At 34.4% G+C, this 24,188-nt stretch overlaps 2 protein-coding genes across 2 annotated transcripts; both read right to left on the bottom strand.

Annotated features, from left to right (window-relative positions):
- Positions 1–8,747: 8,747 nt before the first annotated feature.
- Positions 8,748–12,584, bottom strand: LOC114320766 (uncharacterized). The gene is made up of 4 exons (XM_028267832.2): positions 12,285–12,584; positions 11,158–11,296; positions 9,611–9,704; positions 8,748–9,238 (listed from the first exon to the last, which is right to left on the bottom strand). Exons 1-4 carry the CDS (start codon positions 12,461–12,463, stop codon positions 8,892–8,894), a joined length of 759 nt encoding a protein of 252 aa, XP_028123633.2. The 5' UTR covers positions 12,464–12,584; the 3' UTR covers positions 8,748–8,891.
- Positions 12,585–21,889: 9,305 nt separating this feature from the next.
- LOC114320750 (uncharacterized) lies at positions 21,890–22,801 on the bottom strand. The gene is made up of 2 exons (XM_082913325.1): positions 22,754–22,801; positions 21,890–22,699 (listed from the first exon to the last, which is right to left on the bottom strand). The coding sequence occupies exons 1-2, from the start codon at positions 22,799–22,801 to the stop codon at positions 21,890–21,892; spliced, it is 858 nt and encodes a 285-aa protein (XP_082769451.1).
- Positions 22,802–24,188: the final 1,387 nt, after the last annotated feature.

Here is a 24,188-nt window from a genome sequence, read left to right on the forward strand (position 1 = left end):
GCGAAATTTCATGCACTATAATAGTGTGCGTTGAAATATCACGTAAAGTTAAAAGATTAGTGCTTAGAAGCTGCAAAATCTATTAACACTGAGTGAAAAGATTAGCGCTTAGTGGCTGCAAAATCTATTAACATTGCTAACTTGTATAAGTGTGGACACTTACTGTTTCCACACTTGAGTGTGAAACATGGATGAGGTGCTTCTTTGTGTGATTCCTTTACTAGGCTAACGTTTTGAATAACATTTACCACTAAGCGCAAACGTTGCAGCAAAGTAATGAAAAGGTTAAGGCTGACAAGGTTGTTATGACTCTAAGAATTTAACGCATCACTTGTAAGAGCATTGTGTTGAATTAGACTCTTTAGCCTAATTCGCGCTTAAGTTACTTCAGGAGCTATCATAGTTGATAGCTTATTCTCTCCTTCTTGTGGATAGTAGAATTAATTGCAAGTAACTATGAAGCGAGAAATAGAGATGGCAACAGGAGTATCGTCATCTTTCAACTAGATGTATTAAAGTGTATGGAGAATAAAATTGACTTGAAGGTGCAGGGGATTAGCACTTACTAGTTAAATTTGCGACTTAGGCGCAGTTGATATCTCCATGACATCCTTTTTATGATCTAGTGAATATGACTTAGTCGTGAGTCATTACCTAGTTTGGCCTAAACCTTTAAAACTTGTCTTCGAGAACTCACACATTAAGATGATTGGAATTAGTTTATGACATTGGTCATGAACCAGTGGCTTATTATACTTAATTACATTAATGAGATGATGACACAATGGTTTGAGTAGGCCTTCTCGGGCCCACTCGCTTATGACATCCTGCTCTCATGTGAATGTGTAACTTTGTTCGCAATGGGTGCGCACAAGTAAGTAGGAAAGCCGCAGAAGGTCATTTGTTTTGGCGCATTTAGTCCACTATGATATTTTGTGACTAGATATGTGTGAGGGTAAGATAGCTAAGCCTCAATCTCGACACATTTATAGATTACGATACGCATCTGAGTCAAGACTATTTGATCTCCCATAAGTCAAAAGTTTTGAGATGATTTTTGACATTGCACATATGAGGTCGAAATCAATTAGATAAGAGTTTTTTGTGCTTTTAGTTTTGACCAAGGTGGCGAGTATCTATTTGAGTTATTTTTCAGAAAAACTCTATGAAGAGAGATGGATGCTTAGAAAATTGATTATTCCTAGTACTCAACAACACACTGGTGTAGTAGAGATAAGGAATTAAATATTGTTAATGTTAGGTGGATAATGGCACAAAATGTTTCCCAATTGGGAATTGCACTAGTTTGTTGCCTATATCCCTAACTAAGTGCCCTCCATATCAGATTTTACACTCCATTTCGAGTAATGGGTTAGCGGAGAGCCATCTATGGGCGATCTGTAACCATTAAGCAGCTTATCTTTATTCTACTTCTCATAAGATTGCGAAGTTAAGACCTAGGGTTCTATAGCGCATTATTGTATGCTGTCTTGTAAACACAAAGGGTCGTGTGGCGCATTATTGTATGCGGTCATTGTGAAAACCCATCTTTTAATTATTCTTTAAAGAAAATTTATTAATTAATTTTGTCTACAGTCTATCTGAATTATACATTAGTGTAAAAGTTAGTTTTAAATTGACTCAAATCAATCACTAACAAGACATTATTAAGAATAATAATTTTGTGGGTGTTCAATATTTGTTGTTTATAAATTATTTTAATTATAATTCAATATAATAACTATTCTTACTAAATACCTTAGTTAAAAATCTTAGTGCGTCAATTTTCAGAAACCCACACAAAAAAAAAAAAAAAAAAATACAAACAAACAAACCATGGGCAAACAACCCATAGTTCCTACCAAACCCACCATCCTTTATAAAATTTAGGGAAGAACTTATAAAAATTAGAGAAAGTTTGCTCTTAGAAATTGGAGAAAGGGAATGGAATGTTTTTGAGGAAATAAAATAATGGAAAGAATGAGAGGGAGAGAGAGATGTCTTCAATATTTATATGCATGCAAGCCTTCCTTGTGCATGCAAGCATCCGGTGAGAAAGAAAAAGAAAAAAAAAAAAAAAAAAAAAAGAAGAGAGAAATCCCCAAAGCCACCAAGCTTGGTGTTAGGAGAGGAAGAAGAGTAGGAGATTAAAGAAGCCAAAATTCTCAACCATTTTGTCACTCTATTACTAAGTAAGAAAACCCTCTCAACCCTCTCATTTTGTTTTTATATAATTGAAATTTTTCAGATTACGTACATTTGATATATTATCTGAAACTGTGTTGAGAATAATCTGTCTTGAATCTGCCAGCATGTTACCCGAATTTTTAGACAATTTTATGCTCAGAATTTCGAGATGATTTCTTCTATAAAGTTGTTGATAATGATGTCTAGTTTATCTAGAAATTTTTGGAAACAATTTTTGAGCTTTCTACGAATTTATACAAAATTTTAACTAAATCTGAAACTGTGTTGAGAATAATCTGTCTTGAATCTGCCAGCATGTTACCCGAATTTTTAGACAATTTTATACTCAGAATTTCGAGATGATTTCTTCTATAAAGTTGTTTATAATGATGTCTAGTTTATCTAGAAATTTTTGGAAATACTTTTTGAGCTTTCTACGAATTTATACAAATTTTTAACTAAATCTGAAACTGTGTTGAGAATAATCTGTCTTGAATCTGCCAGCATGTTACCCGAATTTTTAGACAATTTTATACTCAGAATTTCGAGATGATTTCTTCTACAAAGTCGTTTATAATGATGTCTAGTTTATTCAGAAATTTTTGGAAACAATTTTTGAGCTTTCTACAAATTTATACAAATTTCTAACTGAATTTGAAACTGTGAGACAGATTTTACCATGTATTTGAAAATTTATTTAAAATTCTATACTAAGCCAAATCTGGTAATTTCTGACTAGAAGATGAAATTTGAGAAGTCTAGTTTCATAATAAATCCTTAGATTATGGGTTTGATCTATAAATTTAAGCATGGAATTAAAATAAGGAAATGTGACAAATCTGTGTCATAAACACCCTTGGAATTTGTTTAGAATTATTTATAAGTTATTTTTGGGAAAAGCTTTCTGAAAAATAACCATAACATGTTTATTGAGTATCCTGTAGATTGATATGAATTTTAGAGTTGTATAAGTAATGTATTTATAATTTTATTTGCAAGATATATACTCTGAAAATTTTCTAGACAGAATAAAATCACCACTTTAATATTATGCTAGTCTAATTTTGTAAATCAAAAATTTGTGCATGTGTGTGTTTAGGGTTTAATTCTTGTATCTAAGTTATTATTTCATACCATGGTTTAAATAAATTGTTTATTTAAATTCTGTACTTTTATTTAGTATTGTGTGACACATGCAATATTTTATGATTGGGAATTTTAATGAGTTGTATAACATTACTTGTGATTAAAAATTTGGAGTTATTTGTGATTAATATCAAAATTAACTGAAATGATTAACGACATATACAAAGTTAACAATTGACGGTTAATACCAGTTGTTCGGGGTGAGTCTTGGTTTAAAGACTGTACGGAATTAAGAGTTGACGGTTAACACCGGTTGTTCAGGGTGAGCCCTGGTTTTGAGAATTCTCACGTAAATTGTGTTGCGAAACTCTAAGATGGCACGGGACTTATTTGAACCATTTTCGGTATTCGGTTTTGGAATAAGGGTGGATGTGCAGGTGGCACACAGGGAGGTTGCTTACCCCTGGCAGACCGTTTCCTTGGGGCAGACCACGGATGCCACTACTTGGGTATATAACTCCGGACGTGGGCATCCCTGGTAGTTACGATTGGTAACACTTAAATATTTGACCAAGGGAGGGTTTCAAATTAACCGTTGCCATGCTTAGTGGTTGGTGAGTTAAATCTCTTTGGTGAGATTTCGAGTGTCACCTAAATTATTAAAATTATTGAAACTATTCTAATGGTTGTAATTTCTGTGTATAATTATATTGTTATCTCATGTTTAGAATATTATTATTTGTCTCTTAAAAGGAATGGTAGGTTGGTTACGTTTTCTTACTGTGTTGCAAAACTCATGGCATATATTTTGTTACCCTGGCGTTTCATGCCAGATTATGTTGAAGAAGGGACTGAGGCTGAAATTGGAGCTGCTGCCAATATCGAACCTTGGCTGACTTAGAGTTAATATTTTGTCAGAATAAAATCCTGTTATCCCTTGTATTAGGATTTAACTATGTTGTGACGTTGTGTGTGAACTTGTAGTTTTATTTTGTCGTTGAACTTTGGCTTTGTAAGAACTTAAAAGTTCCTAATTAGTAGTTAAAACTTTATCTAGCAAGTTATTGTTATTTAAATCTTATGATGTAAAAAAAAAAAAAAAAAAATTTGGGGCGTCACAGTCATGCAAACCCTCCGGGTCATGTGTATATAGGTAAGCAGCTTTGTGGTAGTGTAACTAAGTCACATAAAGTTTTATTTGTAAAGGTGACGTTAATAGAGTTTTTGGAACTCTATAAGATGGAGAATTCCAAGCATAGCGCTCTATGTAGCCTAGTTACTAGTTAAATTTGCGACTTAGGCGCACTTGATATCTCCATGACATCCTTTTTATGATCTAGTGAATATGACTTAGTCGTGAGTCATTACCTAGTTGGGCCTAAGCCTTTAAAACTTGTCTTCGAGAACTCACACATTAAGATGATTGGAATTAGTTTATGACATTGGTCATGAACCAGTGGCTTATTATACTTAATCACATTAATGAGATGATGACACGATGGTTTGAGTAGGCCTTCTCGGGCCCATTCGCTTATGACATCCTGCTCTCATGTAATGTGTAACTTTGTTCGTAATGGGTGCGCATAAGTAAGTAGGAAAGCCGTAGAAGGTCATTTGTATTTGCGCGTTTAGTCCGCTATGTTATTTGTGACTAGATATGTGTGAGGGTATGATAGCTAAGCCTCAATCTCGACACATTTATAGATTACGATACGCATCTGAGTCAAGACTATTTGATCTCCCATAAGTCAAAAATTTTGAGACGATTTTTGACATTGCACATATGAGGTCGAGATCAATTAGATAACAGCTTTCATGTTTTTAGTTTTGACCAAGGTGGCGAGTATCTATTTGAGTTATTTTTTTTTTAGAAAACTCTGTGAAGAGAGATGGATGCTTAGAAAATTGATTATTCCTAGTACTCAACAACACAATTGTGTAGTAGAGATAAGGAATTAAATATTGTTAATGTTAGGTGGATAATGGCGCAAAATATTTCCCAATTGAAAATTGCACTAGTTTGTTGCCTATATCCCTAACTAAGAGCCCTCCATATCAGATTTTACACTCCATTTTTGAGTAATAGGTTAGTGGAGAGCCATCTATGGGCGATCTATAACTGTTAAGCAGCTTATCTTTATGTTATTTCTCATAAGATTGTGAAGTTAAGACCTAGGGTTCTATAGCGCATTATTGTATGCTGTCTTGTAAACACAAAGGGTCGTGTGGCGCATTATTGTATGCGGTCATGCAAACTCTCCGGGTCATGTGCATATAGGTAAGCAGCTTTGTGGTAGTGTAACTAAGTCACATAAAGTTTTATTAGTAAAGGTGACGTGAATAGAGTTTTTGGAACTCTATAAGATGGAGAATTCCAAGCATAGCGCTCTATGTAGCCTAGTTGAGAATGGAAAGAAATTTCTAATATCCTAGGGACAGTGAGAGCGATGTGCCTACTAATGGATTACTCCATTAGAGCAGAATACTCTACATTCTTAGTTGCGTGGTAACAAATGTGAAAATTTTCCCCGTCATCACTGGGTGATTGAGAGGGAAACATTCATGATTGCTCCGCAAGATGATAAAGAGCCTAGGATAATGCCAAAGGCTCTAGTCCCCTGTTTTTAGAAAGTGGATCAATGTTGCGCAGTTTAAGACAAAGTCTTTGAGGATTAACCATTTTTATAATTTGGTTGACTTTCCATTATGACGCAAAACTGTTATAAAGTTATGCGTAATTTGGATAGTATTTGTTGAGGCATAAGGCTCGCTAGATACCGAATGGTCGCACCATTGAGGAAAGTGTAGACCATGAGAAGACTTCCTCCTGGGGAGTGAGGTTATTTTGACTTAGGCTATAATTGACATAAGTTCGGAACATTGATTTGTGGACATTGTGACCTGATTTCTCATTAGAGAATTGGATAAGTAGATCCGTAGGGATTTACCTTCTGCTTTTATGGTGAAAAGTTATGAGCGCAAAAAGGTTGCTGGTTCCAATAAATCTTTTACAACTTAAAGCAGTTATCCAAACAGTGGTTCTTAGATTTCGTCAAGCCATGATAGGCCAACGATGATCAATGAAGACCACTGAGGCATGATCAATGGTCAAAAAGAAGTTTTTCCTTACTTAGTCATTATGAGCCAGGAATTTATAAGGTTGTCGCCACCTAGGGTGGGCAGTCCTCTATTTTAGATATGATGGACATGGGTGATGTAATTTATATGCTCGGATGTACGATCCTTAGGGATTGTTTTAGGAAAATTCTCGGTCTGTCTTCGATGACTTACATAGAGAATATCTTAGAATGATTCTAGATGCAAAATTGCAAATCCATTGACTTACCTATCGGTAAAAGCCAGAGCCTTAGCTATTGAGTGAATCCTCAGATTGTCTTTGGGAGAAACAGATGACCTATATTCCTTGATCTTTTCTTTGTTGTGGGAGCCTAAAGTACGCTATGTGGGCGTATTCGGCATGATAAGTGTTATCTTTGATAAATGGTTAACTGAGTTGTTCAGACTTTGACCTTGCTCATTAGACTGTGGATAAAATGCTTTATTAGAAGCATATTAATTTGCTCCTTGTAAAATTTAATGCGCTGGTTGGGCGCATCTGCGCTAGTTGGGCGCATTAAGAATGAACGCAAATTGGTCACCAAAAATATCTTTAGAGAGGATATTGCGCAAGAGGTAGTGATCTTAAATCATTTCATGTGAGGCGCACATGGTGGATTCCGTTGTATATACTTATCGCAAGAGGTGCTGATAAGGCTTATGTTTGGAATCTATAATTGCGCAAGTTGTGGTCAATTTTTTTTAAAATCGATCACTTATTTTGAGATGATGGGATGTTGACACTATTACGGTTTGTGTCATAATGATTAACAAATGATGATGTCAGCAGGCAAGATTGGCTCACTCACACGAGCAATCGCCCTTGACGCTTGGGAGCGAGCAAGGATGAGACTGGTGGTTTATTTTATTTGGAGCCAAGAGAGGCTTAAATCATCCACTATGTATGTCGCCTTGGTTATAACCAAGATGAGGTCGTGTTAAGGACCAAACATGGATGTTAGTACCCACTTTCCATGTTGTGCCTGTTATGATTAGCCAGATACGAGATCTCATTTGGCGCCTAGAAGGCGAGCAAATAGAGAATTCGGGTTAGGCGCTAGAAAGCGACTAGACTAATATCTGTACGGTATATCGAGTATGACATCACTCTTTATGGAAGAGTTACTCCACCGTAACATGTATTCATACTATATGTGCTTGGCGACCGAGTAATAAGGTGAGAGAATGGATCCCTGCTTCCTCACCGTGTGAGTCTTACGTGTCATTATTGATATGACTTTCATTTATGTACCCTTTTGTGACTTTTGACTATGTCATAAGGTAAGGGGTTGATGTTCTGCTACTTTGGTATGTTGCCTGCGGTCATGCATGATTCGGCCTTAAGGGACATCACTGGGAAAGCGGTCAATCCTAAACTAAATGGCATGAGTGCAAAGGGAAGATCATCTAGTATTACACTACTGTTGTATATTCACTGCCGGCAACTCACATCGCTCTGTATGAGAGGCGAATTGAGTGTGAATATATTGCAAGAATTGAGAGGGTCAAACATGCTCTTTTTTGAGGGATTAGAGATGTTTTTTGGACCGGTGTAATTAGATGGGTCTGGGGTATATGAGACACTATTTCTGTTCTTTTTGGGTTGATGTCTCTATGCTGGCTCATTTTGAGTTTCTAGTATAGAGCTCCCACATGCAGGTGTTCTCACCAGTCGCACGGTGCAGTGGCTAGTATGAGATTGTTTATTTTTGGGAGATTGAGACAGAGATGTGGCAGTGTCATGCCAACTCATGTGCGAGTGGGAGATGTTAGTAATGGGCGCCCATGTGGCATGACCATTTGAACATAATTTGGATCTTATCCAAATAGGTTTTGAATTAAATTCAAACCTATTTAGGATAACCACTCAGGATATAGATATTATCAGTTTTAACTGATATGGATAAATAATAATAATATAATATATATCTGATATATGGTTATGGGTAACCAAGAGAGAAACAACGTAGGTTTTGTTTCAACCCATAAACTTACTCTCTCCCAAGAAACAACGATCAAGTCATTTGCACTGTGGTTTGTGTGGGTAATATTCACCATTGTAATATCACCCCACTGCTGGGATTGATTGATTAGATTCTGGAAGCACGTGATTTATCCATGAGGTTTTAGATCGAATCAGGTATGATCTAAACATTTTATTCCGCTGCAAGTTTTGTGATCTATGATTTACATATATATATAGCCTTGCACTTTGAATAAAATGAGCAATCAGTCCCCAATGACTTCAATGGTTGCCAAGTCTGGTAGATGCGCTTGGCTCCTAACTAGGGTTGTTCAATTATTTAGGCCTCAATATCGTCAATCAAACTTCATCAATCTTTAACTTATAGAAGACAGAAAGAAACTAAATATAGAAAGGAATACAAAATAAACATAAATGAATTAGATTTTACAAAATTTGTCAAATCTTGTCCATCTGCATACATTTTGTGTTCGATTCCATGATCGGTTTCTGTGTTTGTACCTGTCACTTTAATTGTTCAATTTTCTCCTTCTCCACCACCATGAACAGGAGTAGGAGTAGGAGGAACAGAACCAGGAGAGTTAGAAGAGAGTGAAAGTCTTTCCAAGCGGCGAAGAGCAACTTCCAAGATTAAGGCGGTGACAGTGAGGATGAGGCGAAAAACTACATTGTCATCGGTGCACATAGAGGAAGAGGAGTTAACCTCTTCAAGAAATGATCCAAGTTTATTTCTCAGTGCTTCAGCAATTTTCAATAGCATTGGTCTTATGCTTATGCTTATGTTTATCCCACACCCACAGGTTGGAGTTCTTCCTGTATTCCTCCTCATTATTTCTCTTCTTGGAGATGTCCTCCGGCAGCTCCCTTTGTTTAAAATAAATAAATAAATAATGAGATAAGTATAATTATATATATATTTTTGGTTCTCGTGATTTTAATTTAAACAATTTAAATCCTATGCTTTTAATCTTGTTATAATGTAGTTTTACCATCATGCGCTATTGATATTTTGAATGAAAAAGTATCACTTATAAAAAACTAAATAGATCAAAGTAAAATTTAAAAGATCTTATAGGAGTCACAAGTGTAATTTATTTGATTTAAATTCTACTTGAGTCCTTTGAGTGAGGGGAGAATCACATTGTAATAAAATTAAGAGTGTAAAAGTCAAATTATTCATACCGAAACTATTTACCCATAAAAAATTAAGAAATCGAAAATAAATAATAAAAAAACCTGGGTTGAACTCCTGCAGAAAATTCTGTACTTCTTTCATCCTCAGTACTTCACGCCACACAGCTTCGTTACTTGCTATTGCACTGACCACGCTCTACAAAAATATATATATATATATATATTAGTGATAAACTTTATATAAAAAAAATTAATTAAAATTTTAATTTTTTTATTATAAATATGTAATTATTTTTTGAAAATTTCATTGGGGCCTAATTTGTCCCTTAAAAGAAGGCTAAATTACATTTTATACTTCTACATTTTTACTAAAATCTCACTTTGCTCTTTTCATTTTCAATTGTAAGTCAACTTTCTACATTTTCCGTAGTTGCAATATCTAGGGTGAGCATGGTTAGGTTTTGAAGTAAATTAAGACCAAATTACTACTTATGATTTCATGAAATTTGAAATCAAATCAAATCATGAAAATCTTAAATACGAACCAAATTGAGCCATGAAAATGCGATTCGGTTCGGTTTGGAACCACGGCTGCTATAAACTTTGTTATCATTCACAATATGATCATAACATGCTCAAATATTAAATAATATGCCATTATTTTACAAAAGATAAATTAAGCTATTAGTTTCTATAATTTAAGTGAAATGTCATTTTAATTGCCTTAGTTTCAATTTAAACAATTTAACTCTTACACTTTTAATTTTGTTGTAATGTGATTTGTTCAAAATGTTAATCACATATAATGGATAAATCACATTATAACAAAATTCAAAATATAAAGTTCAAATTGAAATTACGGAACCAAACAAATGGAATGTTATCAAAAAGTGGGAAATGAACCTTTGACCGAGTAAAAACCATAATAAAATTTTCAATAAGTTCTTCTACATGTAAAAATAGAATTGGACATAAAAAATAAAGGGTAAATTTTACCAATGGTCTCTCTATATTTTGCTTAATGTATCATTTTGATATTTATAGTTTCAATTGGTTCAATTTTGACTTTAAGTTTATGATTTTGTCTTAATTTGATCTAATTAATTACAATTATAAGTAATTTTTTTTAATGAAAATGTGCATATGACGTCATGTGTTATATTTTTATAGGAAAAATTATGAATATGTTCAATTGAATGAGTTAATGCCAATTAATTCAGCGATCATTTTTCTTCAAAAACTCTAATTGGCATTATCAATCAAACAAAATTGACTAAAACTTAAAATTCAGGATTAAAATTTGAACTTAGGTATCAAAATAAAATAAGGGGGAAAATACAGAGACTATTGATGTAATTTGCCAAAAAATAACTAGGTGTTACTAAGGCTATGTTTGGCGCATAGATTTGGGGAAAGATTTCAAAAGAGAAATGGAAAATGTGAGTGAAACGTAATTATATTTTATTCATATTTCACTTACTTTTTCAAATTCTTTCTAAATTTTTACTTAATAGATTTTGTCAAATCTTGTCTATTTATATGAATTATGTCTGGAATTTGTATTTAATTTATGTGTGCATAGCATTTTTGTAAATTTAAAAAAAAAAGGAAAAAAAAAGAAAGTAGGTTAAATGAAGAGAGAAAGGGACCTTAAAGGCTTCGTTAGTGGACCTTCTTGGCCAATGAAAGGTTTCTTCATTGGCACTTGTTTGCCTACTAAGTTGCAGAGACGACACACTTGTTTGCCTACTAAGTTGCAGATTTCCTCCACTTTCAAATGTCATAAATCTGTGTATATATGAAATGCCAGACCCAAAATCATAAGAAAAAAACATTAATATGATTTGGAAACTCAATCACATCACATAATATTTGCTAGACAAATTTTACATAGAGCTCTCTAGGTGCAATATTTTGCAAGTTAAAAGTTAAAAATACTATTTCTCTTGCTTTTTAATAATTTTTTTTTAAAATTATTTTTATTTCATAAATTGTTAATAAAAAAGTTGATAATTAGAAAACAAAAGCCAAAAATAGCTATCTCTTAGTTTCCTAATAGGGCCTATTCAATTGAACATTTCTGAAATTAAAATATAATAATCAGAAGTATAAGCTAAAGCCATTCGCCACAAACTTCTTGATGATAATTATTTTAAAATTTATTTAAGCTATTTATAGCTCAGGCTCGCATAGACTTCCAAAAAATGAGCTTTTTATTTATTAATTTATTTATTATTTATAAGCAACCCTATTTTTTTTTTTTTTGATCGGCAAAAAATCTTTATTAATAGAAACATACAAGATATGATAACGAACATCAATAAAGAGGAGATCGGAGCTAAGACAAGCTCGAAGTTCCAGTTGATGAGCAACCAACGAGAAAGAAAAAGAACAGAAAAATAGACTAAAAAAGAACAGACCAGAAGACAGATCATCACCAGATCAGCCACAAAACTCTGAACCAGCAAGCTAAACTACTCTGCCTTGAATTCCATTCTACACTGTCTTGAACTACACACCCTTCAATCATTGCTTATATGTTGCACCAAATAGAGTTATAATCAATTTTTTTTAAAATTTATTTAAGTTATTTTTACTTACGAACTCCAAATATATATATATATATATATATATGTATAAATTATAAGCCGTTTAAATAAATTAAATAAAAAAAACTCCATAGTAATCACTGTCACACAAAATTCTAAAAAAAGAAAAAAAAAATCCTAATAATTTCAAATAAGTTGTACCAAACAAGGGGATAATAACCACTTACTCTTCAATTAAACCAGGCATGGACTCTTGGATTTCGAGATCGGAGGGAGCTTGGACGAGAACATCAGAAGCTGATTGATAGCGTGAGTGTGCTGCCGATGATGGCAACGGTGATGGCGATGACATTGGCGATCCTGATGGCGAGGTGACATAGTAGTATGCGCATGTGTGGCTCTCCATCTTCTGCACTATAATCTAATCAACAGTTACCGAATATTGAGTTATAAATAAAAATATATATATATCACAAGAGAATTAAGCTAAAAGAAGAAAGAATAACAAGCAAAAGAGAGAGAGAGAGAGAGAGAGAGAGCCACCTCAATTTTGTATCTAGTTGATGCAAGATATGATGAGGTATAAGGTATTTATATAGTAACAACAGTGCCAGATGAAGAGAAAAAGTACATAATAAGATACAAATGTGTCGCAAAAGGAAAAAAAAACATGTCCCATTTCGTGTGTTTTGCGTGTTTTAAGGGTGGGAAGGCTTGAACACGGATGATGCGACAAAGCTACTAGGCCAAGGCCAGTTTACATACTTATTTCAAACAATTGTTTTTTTAACCTCTTCCATTCCATTAATTTTTATATATCGGAAACACTCATCTTGTTAATAATGTGAATGATTAAAAAAGTTTCCATCACCATCAATCATCAATCATGATCATCTCTTCTTTAAAAGTGGCTCTCTCTCTCCCTCTCTCAAATTTGGATATCTGACATCCGTTCTAAACTCCGTCTCTTCTAAAAGTCGGACTCCCTATATATATAGAATAATAAATAAATATTGAGCCCAAGCTTCTCATTCACACATTTTATTTTGTGGATTCTTAAATATGAAGTATCTACTAAAAAATCATATTTGATTTGATAACCGTAAGTACAAGATTTTATTATATTTATCTATAAATAAATAAAAAAACAAAAAATATAGTCTACAAAATATATCATTTATTTTTTTAAAAAAGAAATATGATGAAATTATGTACAATTATAATATTAATCTTTTTCTTTTATTTTTTATGAATAATTTATACAGAGACCTACAAAAGTGTGAGTAGTGGTAATCTATAGGCCCGAACTTCTACTTTTATACATGTGTGATAGTCTATTATGGATTATGATTCTCTATATAATAATTTTTAGTGCAATAACGTTGTAACGGTTTTTTTTTTTTTTTTTGGATAAGTAAGTCATATTATAACCAAAAAAGGAAAAATATACAATGAAATTCAACACACAACACACAGCTTTTGATGGGAGCACAAAAATAAACAAAATAAACTACTCCATCAAAAAAACAAACTGAGCCTATAGAAAACAAGCACAACATTCCCAATAAAATAAGGATTCAGAATTTCCTTCTAGCATTCTTCAAGTCATGAAGTTTCGCTTTAAGTTTTCTTCTGTTATCCTCTTTTGAAGTCTCCCCATAACTAAGATAACTTGGAGATGGACTCCCTCTATTTCTCAACTCTTGACTTGAATCTCCATTTCCTAACTCGTCCATATCACATGATTCAAGGACTTCAAAGGCATTAGATGTTGAGGGAATAGAAGACTGCGTCTCTCTCTCTTTGTTGATCAATGGCGTTGAACCTTGCCCACCATCTCTCCCCTTTTTCTTCACCACTTCCCATTTAGTCGGAATTTGTATTTTAGTGTCCTTGACTCTCCACTCATGTTTGAAGAAGGGAGGGTTCAAAGACTTTGGCTTTTGAGGGCACAAATTAGTGGTATGGCCAAAAGTCTTACAACCATCACACCTTTGGGGCTTCCCTGGTACCTCAACTTGAATCTCATATGGGTCACCATAGCCAAGATTTATTTTGAAAGACTTAGGGATCTCTTTATTTGCTGGTACTTCAATACAAATTCTCGCAAACGTAAGTCTGCTTCTCTTGAAAGTTGGCTCATCCAAATAAAGAGGAGTTCCCAAGATGCTAGCTATGTAACCCAAACCCTCTTCACTCCAAAGTTCCAAAGGAACATTGTACAACTTCACCCATAATGGCATACTTGAAAATTCACACTTTGTTAGTTTTAGTGCAGGTTGCCATTTTTTAATAACAATGAATCTAGCCCCAACATAATAGGGGCCATCTTCCAAGATTGTGTCCATAGCCTCTTCACTTTTTACTTTAAAAATAAAAAAACCATTGTCAATGGAGACAACGTCCTCAAGCAAATTTCTCCAAAGTTTCTCCGCCCAAGTTTTCACATAATGGAAAGAGAATCTTTTATCAATGAAGTATCCAACCAAAGCATTTTTCCAATGAGAAAAGCCTTTTTTTGAGATCTCAATAGGGACATTGTAAATGCCATCTACTTGGTTCTCAATCTTATGGGCACCTATTTTATACTTCAATTTTGATACCTTGTTAATCTCTTCTTTAATTAAAGAGCTCCCAACTTGTAGAGGTTTACCTGATATAGCAAGTGTATCCAGACCTTCACTACCATCTTCCATATGTAGATCAACCGAATCCTCATTTCGACAAGCTCGCACGGGCTTATCACTCTCTCGTTGCTTGGAACCCATTACTTCTTTCCTTTGATCAGCACTAAGTGAGCCAAATTTATTTGACAACATCATTTCGTTTGCCACCAATGGGGACACAGTGGTCAATTTTGGCCACTGCTCAACATCAGTTAGCACTCTAGTTGGTGTGTTCCATGCATTAGGTGTTTGACGCTGCTTTGGTGATTGCTCAGGTGAGGCTTGCATTTCCATAGTCCAGCGAAACTGTGTTGTACCAAGATCACAATCACACTCAATTGAGCTATCCTCCGAATCTACGTCCCTCAATCCCCTCTTGTTTACATTTGAGGGCCCTTGCCATGGTCTCACAAAATCTCAAAGTGAAAGAGATTTGGGGGGGCCTCGAATGCGTATAGACCGGCGGGGAAGTACATTAGGCATATCATCAGTAGATAGTTGATCCACCTGATTTACAAACTCCTTCAAAGATACCTTAGTCGAAGATTTGCTTTTTGATTTACTCTTGGCTAGTTTGCCCTTCTTCAATGATAGCTTACTACCCTCTCTGTCCCTCTTATTGTCCTTCTCTTTCTCTTTCTCCTTAATCATCTTATCATCTTATTGTCACAAATGACCTCTTAAATCATCCAATTGAATATGTTTTGGAGTTTGTCACTCTTAAACCACTCTATTGTTATTGCACCAAAAATTATTACAGAGAATCTTAAAATGTTATTTAGTTATGTTAACAGATTCACTAATCACTAGTTCATTTAGTGGTTTATTAATTTGTTTTTGGCTATCTGTTGTTTGGTCCCCGACCAACTTTGTCTTTCTCTAATGTTTTGTTAAGTTACTTTAACACGAGAATTTAAACAAATAAAACACTATTAAGTTAACTTTTTTTTTTTTTTTGGCTGTCTTGTTCCCCCTGTTCCCCGCGTTGCTTGTGTTGGTTTCTTATCGATTGTGAGGTGTGTGCTAGCAAATGATTGGGTATGCTATTCGGTGTTAACCTAGTTGTGATCGAGTAGTTATCCTGTGATATTTTTTGCACTCTCTCCTCTTTATTGATATAATCGTCATATGTATATAAGCTTTTTTTTTTAATCAATAAAGTTTCCCTTCTTTTGTAGATAAAAACAAATAAATAAATAAATAAATAAACAAACAAAAACTTAAATATATATAACTGAGAGCCATTGCAAAAGATTTTTTTTATTACTTTAAAGTGAGATACTATATAATATATATATATATATATATATATTAACCATAGTAGGCTAATGCAACTCCATTAACAAGAACTTGCTCAAGAAGATGGGTGCACCAATAAGTCCTCTTTACTTTTTGGTGCATTAAAAAAAAGTGTCACTAATGGTTAGTTTTTAGCAACAATTTATAATTCATCACAGAAAAACTTTACTAATTATCATTTTTTAGCGACAGATTTAGAATAACGTCACTAATTATCAATTTAAAGATTTGTTTATCTATACAAACACTTGTAAGATTTAATGGTATACAAGTGCTTGTAACAACACTGGTGAGTAGTTAACTATTTTTTTATAACTCAAAATCCGGCCTATTTTTTTATAACTCAAAATCCGGCCCAACAGACTAATATTTTGGGGGTATAAATATATACTTAGGAAACACATAAAGAAAATTCTTATATAAAATTTTTACCTAGAAAAAGAGATATGCAATTAACAGCCATAAATTAAGGTGAAGAGCAAAATAAAATGAATAATACTATATGCATCAATTGGTATATCAATTAGTGTACTAATAAATGATGTGATACAATATTAGAAGTTCTGGATATTTTTAATTTATATAATGGGTGAGATCATAATTTTGAAACAATAATGTTATAACATATATTGGTATACTAATTGACATATCAATTAATGCGTGTAGTATTACCGAAATAAAGCAAAGCAGAGCAATTATGACCCTCACCTTATTACAGTCCAATAATAAATAGTAAATAAATAAACACACACACACATATATATATATATATATATTGATTTCAGTCCAATAATAATAACTATGGATAGTCATTTTCAGTTGAACACTTGGCCGGTCATTAGCTCCACTAAACAAGCTTATTAACGGAAACATTTGAAGAAAAAAAAATTTACAAATAAAATTTGTATACATAAAATACGTTTGGAATGATGTGGTATTGATATATTTATAATTAAAAACTATAATGATGAGTATTTTGATTGGAAATAAAAAATTATAAAATGCTGTGTCATTCTATAAAGAGTATCACTAGTCTAAACTAAATTGGTCAGTAATGGGTTGTCAACCAACATCATTTTTCTTTAAAAATTTAGTAAAGAGGATTACTGTGTATATATATTTTTTTCACATAATAATAGATTATTTATTTTTATTAATTCCTTAATAATTATCACCTAATAGAAAAAATTAATCAAAAATATCCATGTAAAAGGTACTAATATAAAATAGTAACAAGAAATCAATGACATATAACGTTTGGAAAATTCTATTTACACTGTTTCTTCTCACTACGCAACATTAGAACAATCTCAAGTAAAATTACTATTAAGAACAATAGTTGTGTGTCTTCTATCAATTCAAAGAATATAATCTCAAAATACAAAAAATTCTTTACACACCATTACATATAAACATATATCATACATCATCATCGTCTTCCAATACTTATTATCTTCGCCATTATAATCTAATACACTATACTCATATCCTTCATTATCAACAAGTTCACTTCATTCTATTCTCGAATTATCCTTCTCCTTAACTCAAAACATTGTTATCTTCGAATATTTAGGGTTTTGGAACATTTAAATTAATTTAATCATTTTTTAAGATTTGACACCATGAATGGAAATCAAATTGTTGATTTGAAACAATGCAACAACGAAAAGTTTATAGCTTATAGCGTTTTTATTTTTTCCATTTGTATTGTTGCTAGGACGTTTCTGTTCAGCACGCGGTTGGATAACCAGAGTTGAAATTTTCACAATGTTAGAATATTTACATTTGAAGAAAAATATTTTGTTCAAATTATTAATGCCAAACAACTGTAAATTGTTCATAAATAAATAAAAAAAAATTAAAAAAATGAACATAATGAGTCCGAACGAGTTTAATTTGTTAAGCATAAAATGTCTGAACTTATTAACTTTGTTCAACATAAACAGTTTAGACATATTTAATTTGTTCAATTTTATTTTGTTATACAATAATATTATGTTCAAACAACCAATGCTGAAGCAAATTCGAAATCAAAATTGCTATGGAAATATGAAAATAGATAACCAAATCGAAATCAAATCGGGAAATCTGAATTAAGTGAGATTTAAAGGTGAGATCACAGATTTTTAGAGAAGAGAATTAAAGATCTTCTCCCAATTTCAATGCGATGTTGATCTTTTCGAGGGTCGATGTATTGTTACAATGTTGCCGGCTAGTGTAATTTCTTTAGTCTAATTCGCGAGGGTTGTATCTTCGGTGCCGCCAATGATGTGTCATGTTATCAGTCACCGTCGATATAGCTTTTTACTCTGGACGTGAAAGTGAACATGTTGTGTGTGATGTGCATGGTGGTGTGTACTAAAACCTATTTTTGTGTGCGTGTTAGGGTAAAAAAGAAAGATTGTGGTGTGTTTTGAGTAAAAAAATCAACAATTAAAAATATCAAATGTCAGAACTAAATAATGGTGTGTACTGAAATAATTTGTAATGTATAAATAGAATTTCCCATAACATGTAAATTACACTTATTTTATTTATTTATTTATTTTTGATCGGCAAAACAAATCTTTATTGATGGGATCATACAAATTATGAATGAGTACATCAATAAAGAGGAGCTTGGAGCTAGCAAAAGTTCCAAGCTCCAGTTGGTGAGAGACCAACAACAAACATAGGAAGAAGAAACCAGAAAAAACAAAGGCCTTCCACATGAACCAGCAGCAGCAGAGCAAAAGTGACTGTGGAACCATGAACCGATAGATAACAGAGATAAACCATGAACTGCACTGCAGCCCTTCAATTCATTCTACACAACCATTACCTCCCAACAATAGAGTAAACAGAGCCAGGGCAGAGGTAAACCAAATAGAAACAGATAGCAGAGAAGAACCATGACCTACACTGCAACCCTTCAATTCATTCTACACAGCCATGAACTCCCAACAAACACACCCAGTTCCTGCATTTCTACAGCTGATGGATCTGCATGATTTTTGGATATGCACATCATCAATCAGAAATAGGTATTCAACCAACCAGGAAATCACCAAAAAATATTGCGGCAGCATACTACCAGGTATTCACCCCTTTTGAATCTGCACATCATCAACCAAGAATAAAAGTGGCTTCTTCACAAGCTAGCAAAAACAGAGATGTCCTGACTAAACCCATCAAAACTCCACCCAGCTCAGTATAACAAAGCACATCCAAAGCACGTTCTGATCTGCCCTAAATTACAGATGAAATCATTGGTTGAGAAATAGAACTCTTTCAGATATGGAATCAACCACAGAGCAATCCTATTTTTAACCAATTCACACAACTCCATCAAATTTGGGTTAGCTGCCTTAAACACACATTCATTTCTAAGATTCCAAATAGACCACAGCACAACCAGTGGGATAGCACTCCAAATATTTCTTTCTAGCCTCTTCATCCTTCCTCCAGGCCACCATAGCAGCAGCTGATCCACCAAGCCTGGTAATGCCCCTTGAGTCCCCCACCAATTCAATATATCAGTCTAGACCCTCCACACAAATGGACAACAGATCAAAACATGGTTCACTGACTCACAATCAGCCTTGCAAAACACACACAGATCAGCCCCATTCCCAGACAAAACACCAATTCTTTGTAAAAACTCCATAGTCTTGATTCTATTTTTCCAAGCTAACCACCCAAATACTTGAACTTTAGACACCAACTTAGTAATTAGAAGATTTGGGCTACTATTACAGGCAGCAGAACTATACAAAAAGGCTACAGAAAACTGACCTGAAGATGATGCTGTCCAGACAGGTCTATCCACTTGATCAGCCCTCACTGCAGGTCCTGCTTCCAATTTATTCAAGAGATTTTGAAGCCCCACCTCCTCCCACTCATACAACACTCTTCTGAATGAAAGATTCCAACCTCCTAGAGACTTTTTCCTATCATAGATAACCCTCAGAGTAACACTTTTCTCTGGGGGCAGTCTATATAGATTTGGGAACTCATCTTTCAAACAAAGATGCTGACACCATCTGTCAGTCTAAAAGCTAATCCTTCTGCCATCCCCAACTATCAACTGAAAATTGTTCACAAAAACTTCTTGAAGATTGTTTCTATGTTCACCAAAAACTGTAATGCCTTTCCACACATTTGACTGATTATTCCCAGGCATAGAGGGAGGCAGCCAGCTTGCATTCTTTAACTTGTACCTGTTGCATATAACTCTCTTCCATAAAGCTTCACTCTCACACCCAAACCTCCACCACCACTTTAGTAATAAGCAAAGGTTGACCTCTCTCACCCTCCTAATGCCTAACCCCTCATTGTTTCACACTTTTGCACAGCTCCCCCCATCTAACCATATGGATTTTCTTGTTAATTTCTGATCCTTCCCACAGAAATGTAGCTTGGAGCCTCTCAACTTCTTTAGCAACCCCTTCAGACATTCTAAAAAGTGGCAAGTAGTACACTGGTAGTGAAGATAGGACAGCTTTAACAAGTGTTAATCTCCCAGCAAAAGATAGCAACTTCCTTTTCCACCTAGCCAGCCTACATCTAATTTTATCCAAGATGGGCTTCCATGTAGATTTCTTCTTTGGATTAGCCCCTAGAGGTAACCCAAGGTAGCTGATTGGTAGTGCCTTCACTTTGCAGTTCAAGATTGAGACAAAAACATCCATGTTTTCATCTGAAACCCCCACACCACACACAACACTCTTATGGTAGTTAATTCGCAGCCCAGATAGAACCTCAAAGCATCTAAGCACCCTTTTCAAGTTCCTCACATCATCAACCTCTGCTACACAGAATAGCAAAGAGTCATCCGCAAACTGAAGATGAGATAAGATAACACCATTTGTTCCAACCTTTACTCCTTGGACCAGGCCAAGAGCTTGAGCTCTGGACAATAAAATATGTAGCCCTTCTACAACTAAATTAAACAGGAAAGGGGACAAAGGGTCACCTTGTCTTAAACCCTTTTCCGGACTGAATTCTTCAGTTGGAGACCCATTAACAAGCACTGATATTCTAGCAGATGTTACACATTCCTTGATCCAACTGATCCATTTATTTCCAAACCCAAATTGAGACATCATATGGAATAAGAACCCCCAATTAATGGAATCATATGCCTTCTCAAAGTCCAGCTTAATAATTAGACCCTTCTTCTTTGCCTTCTTCCACCCATCTACCATCTCATTTGCAATTAACACACCATCTAAAATGTTCCTTCCACTTAGAAATGTTGTCTGAGTTTCACTAATTATGTGTGGCATCACTTCTTTCAATCTATGAGATAGCAGCTTTGCTAAGATCTTATATATTGACCCCACCAAGCTTATAGGCCTAAAATCAGTTAGCCTTTTAGGATTCTCTTTCTTTGGTATAAGAGTTATAAAGGAGCTATAGATACTCTTAACCAACCTTCCATTCTTATGGAATTCATTTAAAAAGTTTATCACATCACACCTCATCACTTTCCAATTTTTTTGAAAACATCCCATATTAAAACCATCTGGCCCTGGTGCTTTGTTCCCATCACAAGGCATCACTGCATCTTTAATCTCAGCCTCTGAAAACATTGCTTCAAGTTTGTCAAAACCACAACTTCCTTGTACTGAGTTGAAACTCCCTCCTAACTGTGGTCTTCCTCCACAGTCTTCATTAAAATGACGCTTGAAATATTCAAACACTTTTCTCTTCACTTGAGTAGGTTCCTCATATACCACCTCACCCTCTAAAATAGAATATATCTTAGTCCTTACTTGCCTACACTTAGTCATCACATGAAAGAATCTAGTGTTCTTGTCACCCTGCAAAGCCCAACTCATCCTTGATTTTTGGATCCATATTCTCTCCACTATCTTGCTCAACCTTCACACCTCTTCCCTAACCTCCTTTCTTTTTGCTTTTTCTGCATTATCAAGCTTTCTAACCTTAGCAACAAGATCTAACTTATGCAGGTCAGCTTCTGCTGCTTCTAGGTTAGTGATTATATTCCCAAACACCTCTACATTCCATTTTTTAAGACCAACTTTCAAAGTTCTTAGCCTTTGTAGGAGAATAAAGCCAGCCCAACCCACTATATTAGCCTCCTTCCAGCAGCTCTCCCAGAAAGCTTTGAAGGCTTTATGAAGGAACCAAACATTTTGTACCCTAAAAGGTTTGCGCCCCCAGTCCCGACCATCCTCCTTCACTAGGAGAGGACTATGATCAGAGAGTAGCCTAGGCAAACCCCACAACTTCAAGTTAAATACCTCAAGCCACTTTGGATCTACTAATACTCTATCAATTCGACTCCACTTTTCACCTTCTCTTGAGTTACACCATGTAAACTTTTTACCACTCAATGGCATGTCAGACACTTCACAACTTTCAATGAACTCATTAAACTCCCTCATCCCCTTGTCTCTTCTAGAGCACCCTTTCCTTTCACCAATGTTCCTTATTTCATTAAAATCCCCACCCAAGCACCAAAGTTTAGGAAAATCCTTCTTTAATTTGACAAAGCTATTCCAGAGCTTGTTTCTTAACCTCATTTCATTAGGTGCATAAACATTTACAATTGCACACTCAAAAGAATTAAAAAAGGTACCTGAGAGCAATATGAACCTCCTTCTGCTACAACACTGTGCTATCTGAAACACCCCTGGGTCCCACACACAAAGTAATCCCCCAGTTGCACCCTAAGAATCCACAGTCATAAATTCCATGTTATCCTTAGGCCATAATAACCTTACTTCAGCCTCCAAGATCTTAGTTTTCTTGGTTTCTGGTAATAGTTCCATGTCTACCTTTCTTTCCTATCTTTTCCTTCTTGCCCAACCCTCTTACATTCCATGTTAATAACTGCATAATAAAATGATGATACTCTTTTATTTCTCCCTAATTAGTAGGTGCTTTATGCCTCACCTGTTTCCCCCCTTTCAATTCTTTGCTTATCCTCAAGCTCAAGCTCCACAATCTGGTGAAGCACTTCATTCTCCTTTCCATTGTAATTTACTCCCAACACTTTTCCCATTTTCAGAGTTGCTTGGGCTTCAGTCAATATATGCCTCCCTTTATCTGACCTATTCTCACCTGAAGCTAATAGAGAGATGGCTGCTGCTGCTGCTGCTGCTCTCCACACTGCAGCTTTTGGCACTACTTTGCTTGTCGAGGCCCCTTTACGCTCATATCTTCGAAGTAGACTAAGGGGACCCTTTTTGGGGTGTAAGTACCCATGTTTAGCTGAAAAACTAACATTCTTCTTCCCCTTTTTGTTTTGTGCAGGCCGACAACTGGGCTCCAGCTCCTGAGCTTCAGATATACTAGGGCTATTTTCAACTGTCCCAGTTGCACCCCCACCCTCCTTACTATTGCTTGTCTGATCCTTATTAACCCTGCACTTTCAATTGTAACTCTCAATCTTTTGCACTTTTTTTTTTTTGACTAACAAAAAGAAAACTTTATTGATGAAAAATATATAAAGTATGATAACGTACATCAATAAAGAGAGTGAAAAAAGCATCACAGTGAATCATCAAGATCCCAACTAGGTTGGCACTAAGATGAACACCAAATCATCTGCTAGCACAACCAGGTCAATCTTTTACACTTTAAGTCATATTGTAATCCGACCTTTCCGTCCATTTGTCGTTAACAAAGTTGACAGAATTTGTCATTTGAAACATATGTTATATTTTTGTTGTCTCATTAGCACCTTTACACTTTTGCTAAAATCTCACTTTAATCCTCACGCTTTCACCAAAGGTCACTTTAGTTCATTTATTTTCAATTTTCATTAGCTTTATTAATTGTAGATGAACGGAAGGATGACATTGGAAGGATAACTTGATTTAAAATATTAAGGGTTGACAATTACAATTGAAAGTAAAAAGATCAAACTAAGACTCCGTTTGGTTTACTTTTCAAAACGCATTTGACATCCCAAAACCCAAAAACCTATTTGGTTTTGGATTTTGAAACATATATTCAACTCAACCATTTAAAAACTCTTTTCAAAACTCATAATCAAATAAGTTTTAAATTTTTAAAACTTTTTTCAAAACTCATAAACAAATAAGTTCTAAATTTTTAAACTCTTTTCAAAACTCATAATAAAAAAAAAAAAATTAAATTTGGCCTTTTTGGTTTATGTTTTGAGATATTATTTCCAAAATAATTTTCTAGAGA

The sequence above is a fragment of the Camellia sinensis genome, chromosome 2 (genome assembly GCF_055761805.1).
Source record: "Camellia sinensis isolate YWXY chromosome 2, ASM5576180v1, whole genome shotgun sequence".
NCBI classification, from domain to species: domain Eukaryota; kingdom Viridiplantae; phylum Streptophyta; class Magnoliopsida; order Ericales; family Theaceae; genus Camellia; species Camellia sinensis.